Source organism: Helicoverpa zea, chromosome 19 (assembly GCF_022581195.2).
Source record: "Helicoverpa zea isolate HzStark_Cry1AcR chromosome 19, ilHelZeax1.1, whole genome shotgun sequence".
Classification (NCBI taxonomy): Eukaryota; Metazoa; Arthropoda; class Insecta; order Lepidoptera; family Noctuidae; genus Helicoverpa; species Helicoverpa zea.
The window spans coordinates 3,263,865-3,289,137 of record NC_061470.1 but is presented as its reverse complement, the minus strand read 5'-3'; the positions used below and the strand labels follow the sequence as shown (position 1 = coordinate 3,289,137).

At 35.8% G+C, this 25,273-nt stretch overlaps 1 protein-coding gene and 1 non-coding gene across 14 annotated transcripts in view; both read left to right on the top strand.

Annotated features, from left to right (window-relative positions):
- The window catches only part of LOC124639400 (cytospin-A), a 54,599-nt gene continuing 29,326 nt past the window's right edge, over positions 1-25,273 (top strand). For 2 of the 13 annotated variants that reach the window (XM_047176739.1, XM_047176736.1), the window contains exons 1-4: positions 18,865-18,917; positions 19,208-19,263; positions 19,585-19,766; positions 19,850-20,249. In XM_047176739.1, the coding sequence (XP_047032695.1) occupies positions 18,891-18,917; positions 19,208-19,263; positions 19,585-19,766; positions 19,850-20,249 (665 nt within the window). In that variant the 5' untranslated portion in view covers positions 18,865-18,890. Of the gene's footprint in view, positions 146-9,523; positions 9,762-18,862; positions 18,918-19,207; positions 19,264-19,584; positions 19,767-19,849; positions 20,250-20,690; positions 21,036-25,273 lie in introns of those variants that run through there. The other 11 variants (XM_047176737.1, XM_047176738.1, XM_047176740.1 and 8 more) reach the window with 11 other exon arrangements.
- Positions 19,472-19,543, top strand: Trnac-gca. Its single transcript has one exon. It is a non-coding gene; the product is annotated as a tRNA-Cys (tRNA).

The following is a 25,273-nucleotide window of genomic DNA, read 5'->3' as shown; positions in this document are numbered from 1 at the left end:
GCAAAAAACTGTAGTAATAAAGAAAACAGTGTGAACTGAACTTCAGTGTAAAGTTTTCCAAAGATTTCTCTGTGATATAAAGTGATATTTGACTGTGAACGTTGGTGATTTTGTATTGGAGCCAAAGGATTTTTTTTAACAATGGGTAAGTTGGCATTCAATGTCCCGAAGATTCCTTATATGTAATTATTTCTATGTTTTGTTTACGTATACCTCTACATATACTGTAAAATTGTAGGAGAGTAGTTGCCGGAAAAAACTGAACAAACCAAAATTAAATAATTAGACAGAAAAGTTGTAGGTACAGTAAACTGCACATTAGCGGTAACTGTCATGCACCTTAATATTAATAAGTACGATTTTCCTATAAAACTATTATCTGAAGTTACTATACATATGTTTTTCAGAGGGACATATTTTTATATGGTCTCCATTAACAGTCCTCGTTGAGTTCAGTTCGCATCGAGCATTACGGAAGTTAACCATTTGATCCTTAGCTTCACGCATTAGTTCGTATCAAACACTATACTATAATGGTTCGTACTGATCTAGTGGAAAAGCTTTGTTTGTCCGGAGGTAACTACTGTAGTAAAAAATTTTAAAATATGCGTAAGACATCAAATGCAAAAACACTTTAAAGTTGTATAATTATTGAACTCAGGTTAAACTTTCATTTCTCTACCACTTGATTGCTCATTCCAAGATTTGTAATTGTCACAACGAAGTCCACTCAAGCGTCAACAAAATAAGCCAAAATAAACAAAAACAAAGAAACGATCGGAGAAAATTAACGGGACGAAGTAAAGGCCCATTTTCACCGACAGCGTAAAAGTCCGATTTTCTTAAAACAACCATAGAACTGTATATGAATTATCACGTTCAATTTACAAAGTAAACAGTTGTTTTACTTAAAACAGATATTTAGGGTGAAAATGGGCCTTAAGTAATTAGCTAAATGTAATCGATCGATTGATGATTGATATCATCCCACGTATAAGTTCATACATTCATATTCAATCTAAAAGATCTATCAGACCTCCACTATGAATCAAGACAAATGCGAAATAGACGCGTCCTAACATCGCACTTAACGAACTGAATTTACGAATCCTTATAGTCAAAAATATGCAACTGTAGGTATGTAGGTAAAAGATTTAAGGTGCAGAATCGATTTTTACGCAAAATGCATGCATATGAAACCACCACAAATAGCTAATCCATACTAATATTATAAAGACAAAACAGTTTTGTTTGTTTGTCCTAAAAGCTCCAAAACTTCTAATCCGATGTGAAAAAGTCTTTCACTATTGGGAAACTATACTCCATACACACATAACTCATATATTCTATCCCAGCATGGGCAGTAGTTCCCTTGGGACGCGGATGAAACCGTGTGGCCCAGATAGTCTATACTTCTATACATGTTCTATACTAATATTATTAAGAGGAAAACTTTGTTTGTTTGGTTATAATGGATAAACTCAAAAACTACTGGACCGATTTTAAATATTCTTTCACCATTAGAATATATTATCTGCAAGTAACATAATAGGCTATATTTTATCCCGGTGCGGGCAGTAGCTCCAACGGGACGCGGGTGAAGCCGCGTGGAACAGCAAGTTGGTAAATAAAACAAGAATTGGTGGCATAATAACTCCGTAGCTCAAGGACGTTCAGTTGACTCATGTGGATTGTCTGCAATCACAATTCACAGTTGTGCCGTATGCTAAAGTAGGCGCGGTATTCTGATGAGCAGCGACGATGTAGATATTGATTTTGATAAAGATACAATAAGTAATATCTCCTTCAATAGCGAATTTTAATAACCTACATGAATTTGACAGTAAGCTTTTGTGCTTATGACAAAATTCAATCTCTAATAAATCCAGAATCCAAAACAATAAGAAATTTTATAAGGAGGGGAGCTAGCCTGTGAAAAGGAAAAACCTGGTGATACGGCACACGTAAGGGGAAAATCCTATGACCATCACTTTACTAGGCTTAGATTTTGATTGAAACTACTATTTCACAAATTAGTTACATGAAATAACTAAAAGGTATAGTTAGGCTCATCCCTCGTACTACTTTCGTACATTGCAAAACTGTTCAAGCACAAAGCCAACGCTATGAAAGCAAGTCACATGTTCTATCATTATACCATTTTAATACATAACCCAAATAACACACAATAAATCAAATCACCGCGATCAGAATACACCAGCTGACTGGTACCGAGCCCACGTGCTCAGTTGACCCGAATGTAACGCCGACGCACTGCCTCACACCTTTCCGACATTCCCTACCGAAGCTGGCTTTAGTATTTGTTTACTACTACTGTTTGTTCGATCTAGATAATATCGAACTAATGGAAGAACTTAATTAAGTTCGTTGTTCATATTAGGGACATCTGTCCCGTTTCTTTTCGTTCTTTCCGTTTCTGTTTCGTTCTTCCGAATTCTTGTGACCACGGAGGACAAAAGACTATTTGTAACACAGAAGTGGAAACTTCAAAGGATGCTCCAAAATTTATTACTCTGCTACTGTGTATAAGATTTAGATAATATCGGACTACTGGAGGAACTTAAATAAGGAAGGTCATTTTGACTAGGGACATCTGTTCTTTTTTACCAAGTCTCCTGTTGTTATCTGAAGTGTTAACTTAAAAGGATGCTACAAACTTAAGATATTTACCACTTTTTCGAAATAAATGTGTCGTAAACAAGGGGTTCCCCGAGAATCGCGCGTTTCGGTATACCCTGTTCCATAAAATTTCTTACTATAAAATTATTTGTGTTGTATTATGTAAACAGAAAATATAGAAAATAGTTAAATAAAATATTACTATTGATATAAATTAGGTATAAAATAAAATAAGTTCAATTAGTTAGCTCACATAAATCTATGTCACAAGCGTTATTTAGATCTATAAATTATTGTTTTTCTGACATGTAAATTGATACATTACTTCATATCTGATTATTAATATATGAGTATTATGTCACCATACTCTAAATATGTCACAGCATGCATTTTTTCACACACCCACATTGTTTAACGAAATCATTAAGCTAGAGATACTTACAAAAAAAAAACTGCGTCAGGCTGTGTTGTCCTACTGTTAGTAAATTGTAACAAGCCAACGTTTTTTGAAGAATTGAGTGATCCATTGATTTTAAACCAAATTTATATGTCGCCGCAAAATTATTTCTGTCTCTCTACCCCGTCATATTACATCCTCTTCCTTCTTATTCGTGTCATCTTCCTCGCAGTCAATCCATCTTTTCCTTGGTGCCACTGCCTTTCCATCCTTCCTAGTGATGTAAAATGAAAAAAACGATTGTTTTTTTTATCACTTTTTTGAAAAAAAACATGAAAAAAAACTTTGCATCGTTGTTTTTTTTCTAAATTTGTTTTTTTTTCTAGCCTACGTTTTTCAATTTTCAAAATTTCCCTTTCGTTGAGTTAATATCAATGAATGTTGCCAATATTTTTATGAAATTTTGGTACTGTTTTATCAGAAAAGTACCATAGATTCAAGAATAAACCTAAGATTCTATTATATAATCTTAAGTATTAATCTTTAACGGTAAATGCCCTAACAATTTTAGAGTTATTATACTCTTGAAAAAAAAGGGCCAGAAAAAAAAACAGTTTTTTATCAGGTTTTTTTTCAAGGTTTTTTTTTCATATTAGAAAAAAAAACTGTTTTTTTGCAACACTCTCCTTCCACAATCTTACTTAAAGGACAATGGGCACAAATATATGGGACCTGGTATACCCCACCAATAGGAATGTCATATATACCATTGGATAGGTCTTTTTATGTAGAACAATATTTACTATGACAGCTTTGTTGAAATGTTTGTCCGTTCTGAGATATAGATCAAAAACTGTGCAAAAGTTAGAACTAAATAATCTATTGATAACTCAAGTTTTTAAAGGAAAATCTAAGTACTACCAAGTGTAAGTCTTGTAAGTGCTACCTGCTGTGCCCGTTAGGGTCCATAATTGTTACTATTAGGTATGTAGCATTTCAACCTTTTATAACGGACAAACAATAGAACAAAGCTGTCATTGTAAATATTGTTCCAATTAAAAAGACCTATCCAACGATATATATGACTTTGCTATTGGTGCGGTTTCTCATTACGCCCAAAATCCAGTTGATACAATAAAAGGTTGAAATGCTACATAATAGTAACAATTATGGACCCTAACGGGCACAGCAGGTAGCACTTACAAGACTTACACTTGGTAGTACTTAGATTTTCCTTTAAAAACTTGAGTTATCAATAGATTATTTAGTTCTAACTTTTGCACAGTTTTTGATCTATATCTCAGAACGGACAAACATTTCAGCAAAGCTGTCATAGTAAATGTTGTTCTACATAAAAAGGCCTATCCAATGATATATATGACATTGCTATTGGTGGGGTATACCAATCTGCCCATTGTCCTTTTGTTATTATCGTAATATAAAATGTATGTATACTATGAATGATGACAATTGAATAAAGGTGTGTCCGGTCCCACGTATTTGCACAAATATATGGTAACTTTGTGGGTGTAACTTTTTTGTATTCTGCGGATCTATGAATGAATTGTCTTGTATGTCTATATATACTAAACGTGTTAATAGCTTTTTGCTATACTCAGAAGATGCCGACATCGAATTAGGAAATTATAATAGTTATAGACGTATAATTTTGTCTTTTTGAATAATATCGAGTTTGTCTTTGAGAGCTTCCTGAAGCTGTTACGGTTATGGGCGGAAAAGATTCTACAAATCTTCGATGCAGTAAAGATAAGTTTTTCTATTTGGGTCATCTTGTAGATGAATCCAATCCCGAGTTTCCTGAAGCAAACTAAATGCCTGTATGTGATGATGATGATGATGTTCTCCTAGCCGATTATCGGCTACGGCGGCTGTTCTCGTGTAAGGAGATTAGCCAACTGCGCAGGACATATTATAGTGCACGAGCATTTGCGCAGACACAGGTGCACTCACTATTCCTTAACTCTCATAGCCCGATGGGACGGCAATCCGACACGACCGGAAAGAGATCAGGCGCAGGACCGACGTTTACGTGCTCTCCGATGCACGGGTGTATCAATCACCACCTTCCAGGCTCCGGGCTGCTATGTGAAAGTCTTCTAAAACCCACAAAGCGATTTCGGCCCGACTCGGGAATCGAACCCGAGACCTCGTGCTCAGCAGCCGCACTTGCGACAGCTAGACCAACGAGGCAGTCTGTATGTAATATGTTATCGGATCTTACGTGACTTAAAGATACCTCTATCTCTTGCTCTGTTCGTGATTTGAAACCGTTGACATCCAAAACACACGTTACAAAGTTTAATATTTCAGTTTTCTGGTTCATGTGGATTTTTTTCCATCAAATGTTTATTTCTAAGAATACAGGGTTTTCCCTCAAATCATTTCCTAGATTTAGCACTCTTGACGTACATTAGAAGACAGCAAAAACTTCTAATGTCCGTCTACCCAATCCATCATTTTATACCACAGGTTCATTTGTCAAGTTTTTGCTTACTAATTATTCCTTCAGTAATGTCTTATTAACAGCTGGTTACCCTTGAACTTGTTTTATAATAACGATAGTGTTATTTAGCTGTCACTGGACAGTAGGGTCACCATGAATTTTGAGACTAGAGATCGAGCAATAAAGTATGATGTTGATGCAATTAAATCAATTGTATGTGTCTGCCTGCTTTTCTAGATTTTTTGGGATCGGCTACCAGTCCAAGCAGATGCAGCAAACTACTTATTGCATTTACTCGGAGCGATATTTATTTGGTCTCCTCAACCTAGTGACCCAATCAATTCTGGTAGGACTGGTTGATAGACTTAGGTTATTAATGTAATTATGTAATTTTTCAAATTCGGATGAGATGAATTTGTTTATGTACATTCTTTCTTTAGATACTTTCTTTTTCAAACAATAAAATAAGAAATATGAATTTCTTAATGACTTACAGAACGCGTGGCGAACATCGCGTAAATCTTCCCACGCAGTTTAGATTACACAGCACGTCATTATTATTCCGCTAATATTATGATTAATTGATTCGCTCCATCATACCGATGTTTGTTCAAGTAACACTTGAAATTAAAACCTATACTCTAAGTACTTCACAGTAAGGTGCAAATTACAACAAACGCGAGCACATCAGGTGTTTGTAAGTGCCTTGATACACGAACCGATTTAATGCACGCTTTAATTTCAGCGATTTAACTGTTCCAACTATTAGTGGCGTGTATGTAAACCGCTTTGTATTTTCTGCTAAATTCTGAACTAACTGTGCGTTTGCACGACAGTCCGTCTGCAAAGCCATTTAGGCTTATATAGCGGGTATTTACTGTTGTTGGCACGAGAACACTAGTTATTTCACTTAGTTTTGCTCCAGTGAATGGTAAAATCTAGTGTCTATACGGTACTGGTTATGTAGCGGCAATTACTTACAGCTGTTCACTCTACAATTATTGTGAAGAAAGTTCAAATTAAAAGACAAGATTCCTGCGTAACGTCCATAAACTGTTTCGTGTTTGTTTTAATTAGAGTGTAATAGAAAAAAAGTTGCAGTCGTTGAGCGTGACTATTGTTCGTCTGTGAAGGGCCTTATGTTGCTTAGATCGGTGAAGTGAGTTTATCAACGACATTGACCGACTTCCCGAATTTAAAGTTCGTGTTAGTTTAGTGTCCTTTTCTTAATCTTTATACTGACATCTTTTTGAAGTAAAATTATTACACTGACAACAAAACCAAAATAAAGCTGCTCATGAATCCATTTTCATCCCGAACTACTTCCCTCTCTGAGATTCAAAGAAGTCTAAGGACATCCTCAAGCTCTAGCTATCTGTGTGTTGAGTAGTTTTGCGTTTTCGAGACAAAGTTACTTATTTGTTTCACTTCGTATTGAATGAAGAAGTTGAAGCAATTTCAATTAGTGTACCAAAACTTATTGATTACCTACAAGAGTAACGTAATGTAAGTATAATTGAAAGTAACAGCGATGCTTGACAGTTGTAAATCAGTCAATTTACGATAGGCAACTATCACCAACACATTATAATATCCTGTGTTGATATAGAGCAGGGATCGTGAACCTTCTGAATTATAGTGGTATGTAAATAAATTGATATTTTCCACCTTAGAAACTACTAAGCCTTTAGCTAAGAATAAAAGCTCAAAGCTAAATGATTATCGGGTTGGTGTTTTATGTAAGTATTAAAACTATACATCCCTTAGCACGTATTATGATATTAAAGGATGATGGCTCTCATCACTGGTTCTTTTCTTCACTATCATGGTTCTGAATAACCGTATGTATAACATACGTCTTAAAAAAATAGTTCCTTATAATAAGTACTTGGGCATATCTACTTTTCTGTGCTACAGTTATTTAGGAAAAATATCAGAAGTTAATAAACGTTCCGCATGTTTGCCATCTCTGAAATAGTCTGCAGTTTCATTGCCCCCTAATAATAGACTTTTATGAAATAGTATCGTGTCTAGTATCTGCAAGTAGAAAGTTAAGGTTTACTCATATTACTTACAGCTTTAACTTCCGTCTATGAGAAGAGGCCCTACATCCAGAAGTGGGACACTGGAAAGGCGATGATGATAGATGTAGTCTGCAGTAAACAAATGTTCCACCACAATTTCCTTTACTTTTTCAGTTGCCCCGATTAGTCTTCCAAAAAAGTCCTAAGGCAATCAAGACCAAAATTACATCAATTTACCTAAGTACAAATCCATCGACAGGCCTAAGGTGAAAGGGCCATACATTCACCTGGTTTCCGAAACCGATTCAGGCTGATGGCCACGGCTGACAATGCTGAGGTGTGTTAGTGGGCGAATTACGACACACACACATTGTTATCCTGATGGCTGATACTGGTAGCATTGCGCAAACGCAGTATTGATGAATACATGTGGGCTTTTCTTAGGTATCGGTTACAATGAGTTTTGGTGCCACTAATTAGCGAGTAGCTAGGTCGAACTCATTTCGGTATGTGAAAATAGAATTTGACATTCATATTAATAGAGATAAGTTAATACAAATCGTTATTCGCGTGGAAGATGGGTAGGTCTTTAGTATGGGACGCGACCTATGTCGATACTCTTGCACCATCCCACCTTCCTAGCTCGGCGCGATGTGCTGGTTCCGCTGCTGCGGCTGCAGAGGACCTCAAACGGCGCAAATATAGCACCCTGGTTGGTAACTATACCTTTGAGCCGTTTGGGGTTGAAACCCTCGGGCCGTGGGGTCCAAGTGCTCATCTGCTTTTTAAAGATCTGTCAAAGCGACTTGCTGACACTTCAAGTGACCCAAAGGCTGATTTTTATTTTGGTCAAAAATTAAGCATTGCCATCCAACGTGGCAATGCTGCCAGCCTCTTGGGTAAACTCCCGGTGGGCAGCAATGAGGAGTTTTTTCATGCCATTTTATAATTGTTTTTAGTTGTATATATGTATGTATAAATAAGTTTATTTTTACGTCATGTAAATATGTTCTAATAAAATTGTATTAATCTCAATACTCTACCAAGAGTTATACAAATCTGGGTGCAATTTACACACATTTGATCACTTTAGGTCATAAAATGTTGACTGGGAACATCATCCATTTGATCCAAGTGTCGTCGAAAAAAAACAAAATCACACAAATTTTGATAATTTTAAGGAAACTTTAACATTTTAGTTACCTTGGTGATCTATGTAAATTACTACACAACCTATCTCTCTTTTAATGAGGTATAATATTAAAAGTAGGTTGTCTATAATTTACTGCTGTCCAGACTACAGCCTTATTGAGAAAAGGCTTACCTACAATGTTAAGCCTTTCATTAAAAGATTATTCTAAATTGACGTGAAATTTCTCGCAGGTGTGAAATGAGCTTTACGCATTCACCTTACAATGTATGGTGGTAAATTAAAAAATGTTTGTATGTAGAAAACATTATGCCTTCCTACGTTTGCGCGAGAATTTTATCGCTTGAATATTTTTCTTGATGTAGACATTTAGGTTGCATTTCAATGGTAGACTAGCTAAATTACTGACAATTCACTCTTTACAAGGCTAATTTCTGTTTTGAGAGAGACTTAAAAAAAGTTTTTTTTTTTTTTTTTGTATTTTTATAAGTATACTCCTTATACTCGTAATTAAATATGCGCGAAAAAAATACAGAAATTCGATTTGAGGACCCTTTAAATAATTTTATGATCATGGCTACTTTAGAGACCTTAGGACAAGTAAGTACATAAGTTATTATTTTTAGCCACACATTAGTCACAAAATTAGCATAATAAATGTCACACCGCATGGCGGTCAAAAACACACAAATCGGTAAAAGAACAAAAACATATACAATGCAAATTACCGCGAAATCGGTGTTATCATGACACCCACTGCCTTCAAGCCATTCACGAACGCATTTAGTGAGCAACTCAACACTATAACGAACGCGCCAATCCAAGCCGAATTAAAAAAAAAACATGTGACAACTATTTTGTTTACTCTAAATTTAAAAAAACGAATCCCGCGCCTTATCACTGACATTAATTTTTAGTCAGTGTGCAACTGCGATAATAGACGCACGTGTTTTATATTGAGCTGTAACAGTGTTGTGGATTGCGATAACGGTTTTCAGTTCCATTTAATTAATTTAAAAGCCTGTAAAATTGTTTGTGTTGTGATTTGTGTTGTTTTGGATAAAGTGCCTGCAACGGCACTTAAAGGTTGGTAGTTAAATAATTTTGTTGTTACATATTTGTAGGTGTATCTTACACCTTCGTATCGAGTGTAGCACTTGATTTTATCTTAAGGGAAATAATGTTTTTATCTGTGATTCTTGAAGATAATTATGGATAGAGAGAAGAATAATTACAGAAAAGCGAAAGTAGAAACCATTTCTGAAAACGACATACCTACTGACATCCAAACATTAGGAAAACGAAGTGATGAAATATTTTACGAATTGGGATACCAATTAATTATCGCAATTTTGCAATTTTTCGCAAAAATATTTTTGGAAGCGTTAATAACTTAACACATACATAAAAGGCAGTGATAGATTAGTTGAAAACGCGTAATTCGGCGTTGAAATTAATCAAAAGTCACGATTTAATATACACACGCGATCCGGTTCCATAAACGTTATTATAAAGTCATTAAAATATTTTAAAGCGGTATAATTAAGAACGTGAGACATATTTATTTATGAGATGTGAGATCGAAATTGTTTAACATTTTTAAAGTATAATCTTTAACGTTGTTATGTAGGTACGCAAAGGTCAAGTAATGGCAAGTGTGCCTAATTGGCTAATTGTGTTAATATAATTGGACAAGAGGCCGCTTTAGAGGAATAATTTTTAGGTATCCTAAAGAAAATGTAGTAAAATTATGATATATCTACCAGAGGATAACCACAGGACATGTTTCCCATTAAAACAAAAAAAAAAGAAATAAGTATATGCTTTCAAAATAGGAACTTCCGACTTAATTCACTCTTCTTAATTCCGACTACATTGTCAAGTCATCAGCAGTCTCTCATTAGTCCCAATCATTCTTGTATGAGCAAAGATGGGTCACTTGTCAATTTAACAAAGCCAGAAACTTTCACGCAAACAAGGAAATTCTGTAGCTAACCAATCTATTAGCTTTTTTGTACTTGGCGATTCATAAGACCTTGATAACAGGGATATTTTCCTATCATCTTCTTTTCGCTCTGTTCCCAAATTATTTTTGGTTAACTCAAAACCTCATAGGTATCATTTCAGCCTGTTCACTAACTTATTCGCCCGTTTTCCTATCCTCGATTTCTAATACCTACATATTATAATCATTAATTCTCATACTACTTGACTAGCGGCTAATCTCTTTAATGCTTTCCGTACGTGACTTCTCATAAAGTTAAGCTGTTTTAACATAAATATTTATATCACCTTTAGGTAGACGGTTAACGCTAAACGTGGTTAACGCGGTGACAACTCAATTAGTGTTGTTAACTCTTTGGCTTCCTTTCGATATAACTTTGTATTGTGGTGTGGAAGTTCCATCGACTATGTTAGTAACTTACAAACATTCGAATGGGTATCAGATAATATACCCTGGACATTTCTTATGGTTCAAATTCCATATTTTTTATTACACTCCATAAGTTTCGTGATGGTGTTACATATTATGTTGTTTTGGTACGTTATGGACCCCCGTAGGGCACGGCAACGTAGAAGACTTAACTTTGGCTTAATTTGGGCTTTTGTCGAGTATTTGCCCTTTGTATGGTTTAATTAAACATGAGACTGTAGTTACCTAATAATCATGTAGCCGTAACGAGCAGTCTCACCAAAATAGAGCCAACAAATCCGATAACTGGAGTCAAAGTGTACATAGACTTCATACATATGGATTTATGCTAAAACATGTCTTTATCCTGTCCAGCAGATGTCATTGACTGGTCTATTCGGTGCACCGAGGATAAACATAGATTTATGTGTAGATCTAATTCTAGCCTGTATAAAGTTTACTGACTCGACGAGTGCTTGGGTAAACATGGTGAGTGGTACGTGCGTCTCACAAGTTTACAATCAGGTGTAGATAACGATTGATAACGGAGTAACATTCACACTGAAAGTGGAATTTTTGTTATTTGTTCTTCCCTTCATTGCTACAATAATATCTATAATAATCTCCATCTTTCTAGCTTTTTTCCTAACCATGTTTAGTGTTGCCTCCCAGTCTCACGGCATACCAATGTTTTACATGGAGCTACTGCAAACATTTTTAATCACAGCCGGGCTTACCAATTTAACGTGCCTTCCGATACTAAGTTTATAAGTATCATCGTGTTCTTAGTTCCTTTTGTCCTTAATAATGGTCGAAAATACTGCCCACAAATGGCCATACACAAAGAGGAACGTTCAATTGTAATTTTAAACCGAATTTACATTCAGCTGGAGTCTCGTCATTGAGTAGCGAACCACATTTAACTGTAACTTCGGCATTATTTGCAAGATCATGTGAACATGCATTATATCCAAATCAATCAATATGGCTACCGGATTCCGCTTTATTATCTAGTCTATAGCTTTACATTACAAATGAGATCTTTCTTGTAATCAGAAAAGTTTTCCTAAAAGAGGTCTGTCGTAACATCTTTTTCATCTAAAAGTTGCGCTGAATTATATTTTCTGTGTCACGTGTAAATGTTTTTCTTTTAACCAGGTTTTAACTTCCTTTACTTCATATCGAATTGTTACCAATCTCCATATAATCCCTTGCTGCTTATGCGAAAGATTCTATTTCATATTTGTCTAGATTCATCCTTAGTTGATCATGGAATATTAGTTCGACTGCAGTGTCCCGGCCTCTTGAATTAGTATCGTTTATTGGTTTAACTAGTCAATCATTTACTGTCCCTATCAGAGGATCATCAAATGAATCATCGTTTGCTATTTCATGAGTGATGCAGTTATCAAATTGACTAATACATCGAGTTACTCCAAATGTGTAATATTTTTGTTTTTGTACATTGCCAAATTCAGTAGTAAGCGTTTCTCTATCCTTTGCATGCGATCATGCAACTGATACCGACGAAGTAAAGTTAGGCAAAATACCTACTTTAACAGCTTTACATACTAAATCCTGCAATCATCGAACAATTCAATATTTTAAACAATAGCATTAGAAACTTTTCTCCATAATTACTTGGCTATAAAACCCCACACCTAAATTATCTTCTCTTAATTGATTAACACAACTGACGTCATTTGTCTAAAATCAAACCGGACCTTCAACACTACGAGAACTTAGTTCTAGCAATATTATGACAAATCGAAACCACTAAACAACAATTTTGACAACTAAAGGACATTGTGTCCTTAATAATTTAGATAGTTTAACCGCAACAGGCTGAATGCACCATGCAAACCGTAGTTGCTAGTTATCTAACGGATCGTTATCGGTTAATTGAGCGTTTGTCAATCGCTGCGCCTGCGCCTTCTCTCGTTTGATTAGACATTAGACAAGTTTACCAGGTGGTGGCATTGGCATTTAGCTTTATAAGTTTGCTCATTTAAATCCTAGATTATTTATTATTTGGGATTAATCTTCTTATGTCATACTTATAAAAAAATAATAACTTGTCATTATTTTTTTAGTAGAAGCAACAAAGTAGGACCTGTGTGTTTAAGTAATCACATCTTTCTGCATCAACTTCAGAAATTATCCATGAAATCGATCATTTTGTAACTGGAATTTATATTATTATCGATTACTAAAACAACTAACGTACACTAATGCATCAAACGATTTACACATACACGAATTAACTTAAAAATGCAACTCCACCAGTCCTTGCAGCAATGGTTGCGTAGGCGCAGATTGCAGCACTGTTCTAGATATCGATCGCGACATCTCACTGTGACATTCATGACTTCATGACTTCATCGGTTAGCTATCGATTTGATTGGCATATCCTTCCGTTCAGGTGATTAGTGACGTAGGGTCATAAAGTCACTCATCTCATAACTGACCGATTAGAAGGGGGACTCGTGTAGCGGCTGTTGTTAAATTGGGTCACGGTGATATGTGCGGATTATTTTTAGAGTAAAAGAGATTTAAAGATTGAATGGTGTATCCTTTTCTTGTAGGTTCATTGCTTAAGAGTTTATTGCGCATAGAAAACAAAATATGAAAGGAAGGGATTGTAAGTGGGAAATGTTTTTCAGTTCAACAATATTTACTTAGTTTACGACTAATTAATCAAAGCAAAGAGTTTCTCTTATATTATTTCAAATTGGAAGTAGATGAACAACTACAAAACTAAGATTATAATGTTGCAGAAACTCTTATATTTTTTGAACGTAGCTATAATAAATTCGATGGTAATCGAAATACTATGTTACTGCAGAATAACGTTACACAAATGTTCTAATTTTAATAAATTATTCAAATATCACATCTATTAAAACTTCTATAAAGTAATCTTCATTATATAATATTTTAGATTGCTAATTTATGCTTGCATTTATTATAATTGCAATAATATTTGTCACCGATGCATATTTTTAACCCTTGTAAACCTCTAATCTTCTTCCTAAAAAGTTTGGTTGATTGAAGTGCTAAAATTAACCTTATTCTAACCTGTTTTTTCGAAGGTTTGTGGCACCACTGCTTCCTCTCTCTCCCTTACATTTGGTGTATCTACCTTCTGCAGGTAGTCTAGATAGGTAGATAGATTATTCTTTATCAACACAGGACATTACAACACACAAAGAACAGTATAATTGGCGGTTGGGTTGGTAGTCTCTCATTATGACAGGTCAAAGTCTTATGAGCTAATAAAGCAAGCCACAGAAGAAATGATGTTCACAAATTCTTCAAAGGAAATTCATATAATAAACCTATACTTATTATCATTGCATGCTTGGACACACAAAACTAGTGAGACGGTCACAGTTTCGCCGGATTAAGAATAAAGTCTATTTGATGAAGTTTTTTTGCGACGAAACGTCTCGTTTCCTTGAGTGCTGACGGAAACTCAGTCTTCCGGGCTGTAAAGATACTACCGAGCTATTTGTTTAAATTTAATGGTATTTTTGCTCTTTACAACTTCATTATCGTGTTAAGTTTTATGTAGAAGAGGAACGATATCAATCTTTTGGTGTAATGTAGCAAATGAGAAAATTTTCGTCTTATTTATAGCAGATCATTTACCGTCAGTTGCACAAAGCTTCATCAAAGTCAAAGTTAAATGACACTTCCTATCTTGTTGACAAAGAAAGAGTCAACAATAGATTTAAAGAAGCTTTAACTTTAATAGAGCTTTGTGCAACTGACAATTTGACTTTTGAGATTTCGGTGTTAATCTTCACGGATTAAATTAAAAAGTCATAAACCAGTTAAGTAATTTTATATTACTTAGGTACAAACACATTTATGACACATCTATGTACGGATGTTTACACCATTTGTAGCAACTTCTTGTCTGTTGCAATCAAAACGACGAATCATACTGCAATATTAATATAGTCTATATTTTTTTGTGCGTATTTACTTTTCCATTAGCTAGGTCCCTGCAATACCTATCGATTCACGTCTAACAAAATTTTTCTAAAAATAAAAACTTATTCTCATAGTAAGATGACCGTTTAATGATAGTTTTCTTATTGCCATAGTAATTTCTTATTATGCAAACACAGATAGGTGGTTTTGCTTATTGAACCTATTCACTTGTTCTCAGTCAGAAAATAATTCTAATGGACACACTCAGAGACATTTAATGGTTACATAAGCCATTCCTTAGAAAAGGATTTCTTTGACAATCCGTCACTAAGGAGTGAATTAAGTAATCATTAAATGTCTTTGAGTGTGGGGGTAAGTAAGGATTATATCATAAACGCGAAAGTAAAGCTGTCCCGTCTGTCGAGCTGTGTCGAGAGAATCGATACAGATGGTTTACACTTCTAGAGCCTGAAAAATGACACGCTCCTTTTTATCCGCGGGAAATTCCCTCGGGATATGGGTGGAACCGCGGAGGACCGCTGGTTACATAATAACTGCTGATTGTCCTTCTTAGTGGTTAACCAGACAATCGTATTTTCCTCCAAATTCTTAGAACGGGTGACTGCGTTGATATAATAAATAAGCTATGTATGAATAATCCTCTATTATCGTCTGGTTTGCGTCTAACACATGACGTCAATTAAGAAAGGCTAGAAGTACCAGACAACGTTTATCTAAAACAGCATTTCTTGTGAAGTATAAGGATAAAGTTCCTGAACAATGTACCTATGTGTGTACGTCTGAGCTATAGAGTACCTTCTTATATGTATAAGTAAACGGGGTCTGAGCTATTATGAATCCGTCTTGCAAGACGGCGCGTCTCATAGTTTGTAATCTTAGATGGCACAGACACGGGCTGCGGGATTGTTCGAAAGAGTACTCTTCCCTGGTACATAAAGGGCTTCAGAAGGAACATGATGGGTTTTAGTCAGTAAAAAAGTCTGAAACTCCCCACCACAGCGGGATGACTCCCAGTATCATTTGATGATTTCCCATCAAAAGAAAAGATGGCACACTCAGGAACTTACGTAACTAATTACCTCTGAAGATCTACAAGAATGGAGATATTATGTTAAAATTAGGTCCAAAATGAAGTATGGTGAAGAAAATTAGACACAAACCCGCAGAATTACAAGTAAAACGTCGACGGTTACACAGACATAGATAATACCTGAAGCCTAATTAGGCATATTCTAACAGTTATGTTATATCATGCTTCTAAAAAATATTAAAACTGCGTAAACTTATATCATGAGAGATAAGATAAAGTTTTAGAGCAAGGTTAGGCCTTGATAATGTTAGCTACATCTCGTAGTGAGATGAGATCTATGTACTATTACAATATGCTACTTAGCTTAGAACGCGAAACTCAGTCTGAAATCTAGCTAGTTTCATCTGATAATTATAAATAATGTTATCCACTGTTATACATACCATATCACCTGTGTTCTGTAGGGACGACTCTGCATACCGGAATAAAAAGTAGTCTTCTTCCTTAGTAAATAGAATATCTAACAATGAAGTAAATATTACACGTTGAAATAAATAAACTTTTCTTTATAATATTAGTACTTATAGATTAAATAGGTAAGTACCCATTTGTTGTATGTTCAATCGATATGCATAACATACCCCGCATAGCTATTTTATTCTAACTGAGTCATTGTATTGAAAGGGACGGGGAAAAACGAGGAGTAAATTGCTGAGTTTTTCACGCAACTGAATTTCCATAATCGATCCTAAATAGGTACACTAATGTACCTATTTTGAGACATACATCTGATATACTCTGATGATCTCGCATCGTCCTCATCAGTCCATCTGGCGAGGCGCCCATATTACCTTTCAGTTGTCCATCAACCAGAGAGCCCACGTATACCTACAGGTTTAATGTTTTAATTGATCTTGACATGATATCATTGTGAAAGGGTTCAACGACTGTGTTTTTATGCACCAACCGAAGGGTGTAGTGTGGGCTGCACTATGTTTGGTGCAAGTCATTAGCTTTTAAACTTCGAACAGCCAATTCAATTGTTTTTTTTTTTGTTGCTATAGTTACCTTTTTGTGTCCTAATTCTGGGTATTTCGAACAATAATATTAGGGGGACTTTACCTGTTAATGAGCCACTTATAGTGTAAGATTACGAGTACTGCCTATATCTGAAGGTCACGTAATTATTTAATACCGCTGGTTCTAAAGTTTTAAAACTGAAAGAAGCCTTACGTTATGAACACAGTTGGACAATAGGAAATTAATTCGGTTACTGCTAGCTCATGATATAAACAAATTGGGAAAAGAATACCGTAATTTCCGCTGTCGCTGAAAAGAAAGCACCCTTTCTTCATGTGACAATTTCCAGATTGCATCTAAGTATACAACGATACCGTTCTAATAGCCGGCCATAGGTACATAACAATTGCGAGTAAAAAGAGAAAATTGTGCGGAACTGCCGGAACTGTATCAACTGTATGATAAATGGAGAAAGAGACCACTAGAAAGCTGACCAACATAGTAACGACAATAATTTTTACACGGACATAAGATTAAGATCAGAAACCATATGAATTCTTTGAATTTCATGAAAGCACCTTTTTGGAACCGTGCAACTAGTGTGAAGTTTTATAAAAGAGCCTGCAAAGGCATCAAAGTTGGTTGTTTAAATAATTAACAAGCTTAAAACTATAAGTAGGTCGTAATAATCTTTATATATCACACACATAATATCCAAAACCGACTAAGTACCAATGCCACCAAAACAAGAAACGCAAACCAATTTGCATATGATCATAATAAAATTACACCATACGCGAACCGCGATATTGCGAATTCGCGCACACCTCAAATTGTAATGTCATATAATAAGTAGGTGTTTATGATCACGGTGGACAGGCTAATAATTGTTAATACGAAGTGGAATAAACATGGCTGTCGGCAGAACCTAAGGTCAGCCGTGGGAATGACAGAATTATGGTTCAGGTGGTGATCGAATGCAAGGTATAATTTGTTTGGGGCTGCAGGATTTTTCTAAAGAGTTACCACGGCTCACGGAAAAAATTCAGAATTTTCTATTGAAATATTTTCTACCCCATAAAGTCAAGTAGGTATATCAACATGAAAAGTTTATTTCTGCAATTCTGGATGTAGGTTCGAAACTGAATCTATAATGAGGTCTCTCGAAGGATACGATATTTTTATGGTCCATCAGGGAAAAAGCTACTTGCAAGTGCTCATATTTCATTTAAAGGCAGACTGAGGCGATATTTTTCGAGGGACAGATATAAATTAGAATCGTACGGCGTACCACTCATAGGTGTGTTACAAGATTTAAGTAATCTGTCCGAATTTGATCTAACATAAGCAGGTCCACATAAATCTTGTTGGGTCGACGAACCACCCTATAGTATTCATAAGTTTGGCCTTAGCTTACCGTCCTTCATAAAGTCGACTGATATTTGAAAAACACTGGCAACTAAAACCTCCAAAAAGGCTTTTTTATAACGATTTTTTGACACAACAAATCCTGACAGTTGCCTAGCAATCATAACGAATCATAGTGATTTGAACTCCAAGAGAAACTTAAAAATACTTGAAAAACTGTGCGAATTGGTATCACGAATAATAAATAGGTAAACAATGATTAAAGGAAGAATGATTTCAGACTATAGGACGCGAGAATACAGTTTTATAATGGTAATCCAATCAATCAACTATCTTGTTAGATAATGAGTGTTTAGAGATAAGAATATTAATATATGCAGTAGTTGCAAGGAATTTTAAGGATCTACACGTAGATTATTTTGTCATGTTCAAATCTAAAAGTGTTAGTGGTGTAAGTTTCATTTAAAAATACTTTATATTCATTTTTTTCATGTTAATATTGCTGAAGGGACAGCCTAGTGCTTTTCACTTTGTTGAGATCGTCCATAAGTTTGATTCTGCGATGAATACCTACTTAAGTTTTCTAGAAAGTGAAAGAAATTGCGCCTTATGTGAAATTTTTTGTTCCTAGTATTTTGATCTGTGTTTGCTTCTATATGGATGACACAGCCAAAATATTGCCTACCTATGCTGTTATGCCGAAATGCTTGTCTTTAAAACGTATTTATTATGTTGTTACAGATCGAGGAGGTTATGCAGCAGAAGGCGCCCGGGGTGCCTAGTAACTTAAAACTCCAGTAAGTTACCCCATAAGAAACATATCATAAAAGCTAGAAGTTATATTTTACTTGCTAGTAACAGTAGAGTATATTGTCTTATAATGTTTTTCACACATTGAACACGTAGCGCCATCTCTTGATAAATTGCTTGACTAAGTGGTTCATAGCTTTTGTAGAGGGCGCTGCTACTCTGATACTGTGCGCTATTTTCGTCAACATTGTCAGCGGGGATATAGCTCAGTGGTAGAGCATTCGACTGCAGATCGAGAGGTCCCCGGTTCAAACCCGGGTGTCCCCTGAGAAAATCCTTTTTGTATTTTATTTTTTTCATTTTTCTAGACATCCACACACCGCTTCGTCGCAAATTTTGCGTAGCAAGAACTTTACGGCGAATTTCTTCAAAACAACATTTAGCTACCGCAGCAAGGCGGTTACGCCTACATCTTCCAGTACTGTCGAGAAAACTATCAAAATAGGCAGCGCGGAGACTAAGCCTGTAACTAGAAACAGGCCTAGGACAGGTAAATAACCAAAATATCTGTCTTAAATTAATTCGACCATCAAAATTATGGAAAATAAAAACATAATATATCTTAATTTTTAGTGCCTTTGGCCGATACGACAAATAAAGTTAAAGTCAAAAGGACTTTAGATCGAAGCAAGTCTACTGGCCCGTACATTGATAGTCTGGCCGTCGAACCTGAACGACCCCTCAGGAACAAACTCACGACACCTGATCCAGGTGGACCGAAACCCATCAAAGAAAGTGGAAAAAAGAACGAATCCAAAAGTTCTAATGTGATATTACAAATTGTGAAAAAGTCTGCCAAAACATCAGCACCCAAGCTACCAGTAACATCAAATGACAGTATCCTACCGCCGACTTTGAGACCGAAAACCGACAAAAACTTGAAACTTACGAAAAATATTAATAATAACGATGTTTGGACAAATCCCAATGACATCAAAGCTCCTCAAAGGAAGGTTCCACCAGTGCCTGTAAGGTGAGTTTGTATATCAGTCGCTATATAAAAGTCTGTTTATATTTTGGTTTCTGATCGAATAAGTTCGTTTTCAATTTTCGCGCCACTAAGCAGCCTGAATGCCCTCACAATTGATAGACGTCCTTATCTTAACGGTGTAAAGTTACATTTTCTACAAAACACTTTGACGTCTCAAGTTGATTCATGCACGTGATGAAGTAATTTTTTTGTGGTTATATCTGTCCCTTTTCAGCGTAACCCTTCCTCTCACGTATCGCTAGTGTGAGAAAGGATAAGCTATATTATAGTTGTTTTCCTCGCACGTGTGGAATTTAGTCCTCGACGTATTACATGATCAACTTCGGGTGATAGTTCGATGTTGCTAGGTTCATAGCGTGCCTTGAGTTTTTAATTTGTTGGGTTTATAGAAAGAAATGGAAGACCGACGGTTGGCCGGTTGTTTGAGCACGGCAAGTAGCTCAACAGGCAAGTTTGTTTGGTACGACGGGCCACGGATGTCGTCCCGTTGGCCGGGTGCTTTTTTTCGAACTTTTTTTTTGTGTTGGAGACAAACAAAATGAACTTTTTAATAGTTCGATCATGGTGGTTATTATTGTGCTTCTGTGATGTGTTGAGTTCTTGATTGGAATTAGTTGTGTGCGGTGTTTTACAAAATTATCGTCTGCGTCGGCTGTATGCATAGCGCTAACAAAAATTGAACTTATTCAACCAAGTGTCTTATTGCTCCCGCTTTCTCGTAATGAACAATCGGTCACTGTGGCAGTGATGACTTGACCGACAGATGCGGTACCTTCTACGAATCCAACTTTAGCTTTTTATTTACTGTTTCATACACGTCCTAAATTGCTTTGTTTCAAATGTTTTACCTGAAACAAGTTTTGGTTTGAAATTCTTCTAAAACATCCCATGCTGGTGTAGGTAATTAGTATTTTAATGAGGCACTTAGTGGAATAAGGTTAAGTGATGTAGGTAGCATTCCAACTTGAGTTCTGAGAATTTAGATTAGCTAGGTATCCGTGTGTCCAGTCTTTACCTGAGGACGATTTTGTCGGAATGGTGTTCGACTGCTTATGTACCTACCTGATATTGGAATAATTAACGATCGCAAACTTACATCTTATTTACGGACGATGTTACATTTAGGTATTTTACCAAAATGTTTGCACGTAAGATTCAAAGCTTCATCATTCTTTCGTCTTCATTCATCAACATCCCTAAGTACTCGAGCTTTATAAAATTGATCGGGGAATTCAAAGACTGCTAAACTTAGAAGCTTCAGTCTTTATAAAGCCATGCCAACTTCTCTTGCATATAATGCGTAAACTTAAATCTTCTTTGATTCTCCGCTTTATAACAATCTCAGAGTTAATGACTTCGACATTTTAAAATGTCAGACTACAACGCGGATTTTGCGACATTCCTTGTTGGTTTTTGAGCCAGCAGGAATTAATATTGCAATAACTTACTTATGTCTGAAAGTCTTGATCACAGTAATGCCTTGTGCTTGTGAGGAATTCTGAACAAAGACCAAAGTTCATTGTAATCAAAAAGCTAATCAAGACAGTTATAATATTCATAGAAGAATGATAATCCTATGAAACAGATGTACTTACCCACAAAAGAAATAATTTCGTAACTAAAGATGCTGTAGTTCCAAGCTATGTTCAACATGGGACAAATATGTGCGATGTAGGCGCAAGGTTGCATTCACATGTTTGAACAAGTTGCTTCATAATAACTGGTGTTACGCTCAACACAGACATTGCTGAAGATACACAAAAGATAGACAAACAAAAGATGAACAATTGAACACCAATATCGCTGTTTGGTATGTTTCCGATACAGAACTAACTAGAAGTTACGAAATACCTGTCTCTTTTCGCAAAATGAAAGAATAAAAACAAGGATGACATTGTAAGACAAGTATTGTAAGGAAAAAGGAACGAAATAAAACAAAAACTGCTTTAAGAGGAAGTAATCAAAGAACATTAACATTAATGGCGTTTCAAATGAATTAAAATAAAATGACCGTCATTTCAATCGGCATTAGAAATAATCTAATATTGAAATCAGGAACCTGATTGACAGCTAGACAGGTGTTAGACATAACACACTTTGCTTAAATACGTCTTAAAATATTTGTGCTATAGAAGATAACTTAGGCATTTTCATACATAACATATTAAATCTGAATATCCATGCATAGATACGAAATCTTTGAACTATTGTAGAATTTCAAGTTTATCAAGCGAGGCCGTCAAATTAGTGACGATAAGATACAGCACGAAGGAAGTTTATCTGTATTCGTTCACACATATTTGTTTGCTGTTTTATCAAACAGGAACAACTATTGTAACTCCTGCAATGTTTGTTATCCAAGACAGTTCGGTTTGAACCATCGGAGTTCGTGAGAACAAAAATATAATAGTCAAACTTTCGCAAAACCGAAAGGAAACTCGTTGGTATTCACACGAGCCAACTATTTACTTAACGACACAATGTCTCTGTTTATGTAACTGATGCAAGGGAGCCTTGTGAATATCTGAGCGAAAATACGTTTTGTCTCAGAGGCTCATAGTATGATAATTATTTATACAAATATCCAATGGCAAGCTATTCTTGTGACACTTAAATATAATTACAATGCACTTCTGCTTCTTTTGGTCCTGTATTTTTCATGGTCGCAACGTATGTTTTGGCTTCAAGTTGCAATTAATTAAAATGACTCATTAATCACTTCAGTGCCATATGGTCAGGAATGCTGGCGCCTACGCCCAAATTAGGCGCCGAAGATCTGCATCCCATCATTAAAAAAAACAATTACTCCAACGCGGTAAATTGTTTATTTTCTGAGCTAAAGAACCAATGCAATTTTTATGATTAGTAAGAAGTCGTACAGGAAAAATAAGTCCTAATCTGAGTGTATTTACGGCTACAATAATAACCGTCATACTCCATTCTACGGTGTTAACAATGGTACTCTCATCAAAGGCGTTGATTTGTACAATGAGGTATCTAAAGTCTGCGTCACTTATGACTGTGACCAATATAGTGGATCCGATAACTATTTGCACAAGTGTTTTCAAGGACTTTTTCCTTTAATTTTGTTCGATGCTATGTATGAATTTTGAAGCTTAATATATTCTTATCCAATATGACCGTATTTTTGCAATATCTTAGCGACATACTTAAGTAAATACTGCAAGATGGCGTCCTAGCAGCGAGGCCATGGTCAGAGTTAATTATTCGGAAGTCAATCAAATAATTAAAGAGTTAGAATTGGTTAATTTAAATTGGCATTTAACTAAATGTAAAGATTTACATTTACGACATCCTACATCAGCAATTAATTCCTAAGTTTCCTCATCAGCGTTCTTATGAATCGTTGTGTTACGCAACAGCTGCTTCTCGTGGATGAATTGACTTGAGTACAGTCCCTGCAGGTGATAAGTTTTTCGCTGCTCTTGAATCGCGATGTTTACCTAGCTCCGCTTATTATGGAATCGTATTGTTCGTTTGAACAATTCAAATAATGAATGTGTCGGCGCCTCGTTGCCGCTAGCGACGCACCTAGGGACGTGCCCTTCCCAGCGGTTGCTGCATTATATCAGCAATTATCTTCGTCTAGCGTCTGAGAATGCACCGACGAATGGTTAAATGCGTCTCACTTTACAAACAACTCTATAGATCCTCCACTTACTGTTGATGCACATAAAATAGTTACAGTCTGGATTCTGGATAGTTAACGTTGAATCAAGTTTATTTATTTAAGAAGAAGTAATAAAAACAGTAACTGTAAAAGAATCGTGAATGAAAGCAACAGAAAAACCGTGCCTGCAACAGTTAAACACTGCACTAATGAAGCTACAACTATAGCTACTAATACAAGCAGACGGTACGTTCACATGAAGTACATATTCTCAACTTGGCTACTTTGCTCTGAAACACTCGGCCTTAGTACTTGGCTATAATGGCCATGCAGTTATTACTGGCAAACAGGTTTAGGAGCTTACCAAGAGAAAGTATCTCGCGATGCAATCGTGAGAATTTCTTTATTATTTGATTGAAGAGGCTGTGTTATGGGTTTGGGCAATTCTGTCCATTGTTCTTACGCCGTCACTTTGTATTTAAAGTTCCCAACCCTAAAGATTGTAACAGCCTTTTTATGACGATAAAAAGGTAGTGGGACGCCACTGCTGGGCACAGGCCTCCTCCCACACGGAGAATGATTGAGCATTAATCACCACGCTTGCTCAATGCGGGTTGGTGATTTCAGACTACATGGTCCAGGTTTTCCAACTCTAAAGATTATCATGGAAAAATTGAACAGAAAAATACGATGCTTGTGAATGGAATGACCGAATGCATTTCGCTGGATCAGATAAATACATCTGATAAGTACAGCAAATCCGGAACGAATTTTTTGTTGTTGGTACGTCTCGTTCCTCGATTTCGATCGGACACGGACGAACGAGCAATTCGTGATCTTCGGTTCAATGGCACACGATTCAGACTTTATTGATGACGATTTTATCATCTCTTTGATGAAACTTTGACTGTAAATTTTATTGGAGAGTTTGAATTACAAGGAGTATAGACGACGCTCTGTCTTGCCGGTCATGACTCTTACCAATTATGGAAATTCCCTAAACAAAGACTGTAAATCTGATAAAAACAGAGATAAAACAATACTCAATCATCTTCCCATCCTCCAATCTAGAACATCACAAAATGCATTACATAAAACGTTCATTTTAAGATTCTATCTGCACAGGAGCTCGAAACACGTTTCAAAATACATTAAAATTTATGAGTACCTATTCTAAATGAACTGGCTTTTACGGTATACAAGAAAGCGACCTTTCTGGGTCGCGGTTTAGATACCGGCCGTCAATCTATCACCGTGTGTACACATTGCATTTCTCTCTCAAATACCGTGTTATTAACACGTACTGTGTTTGAAATATATCCGTAGTCTTATGTTAGTTTGACCTTTGTCTTATTTTGGGGAATTTTGGGTTTAT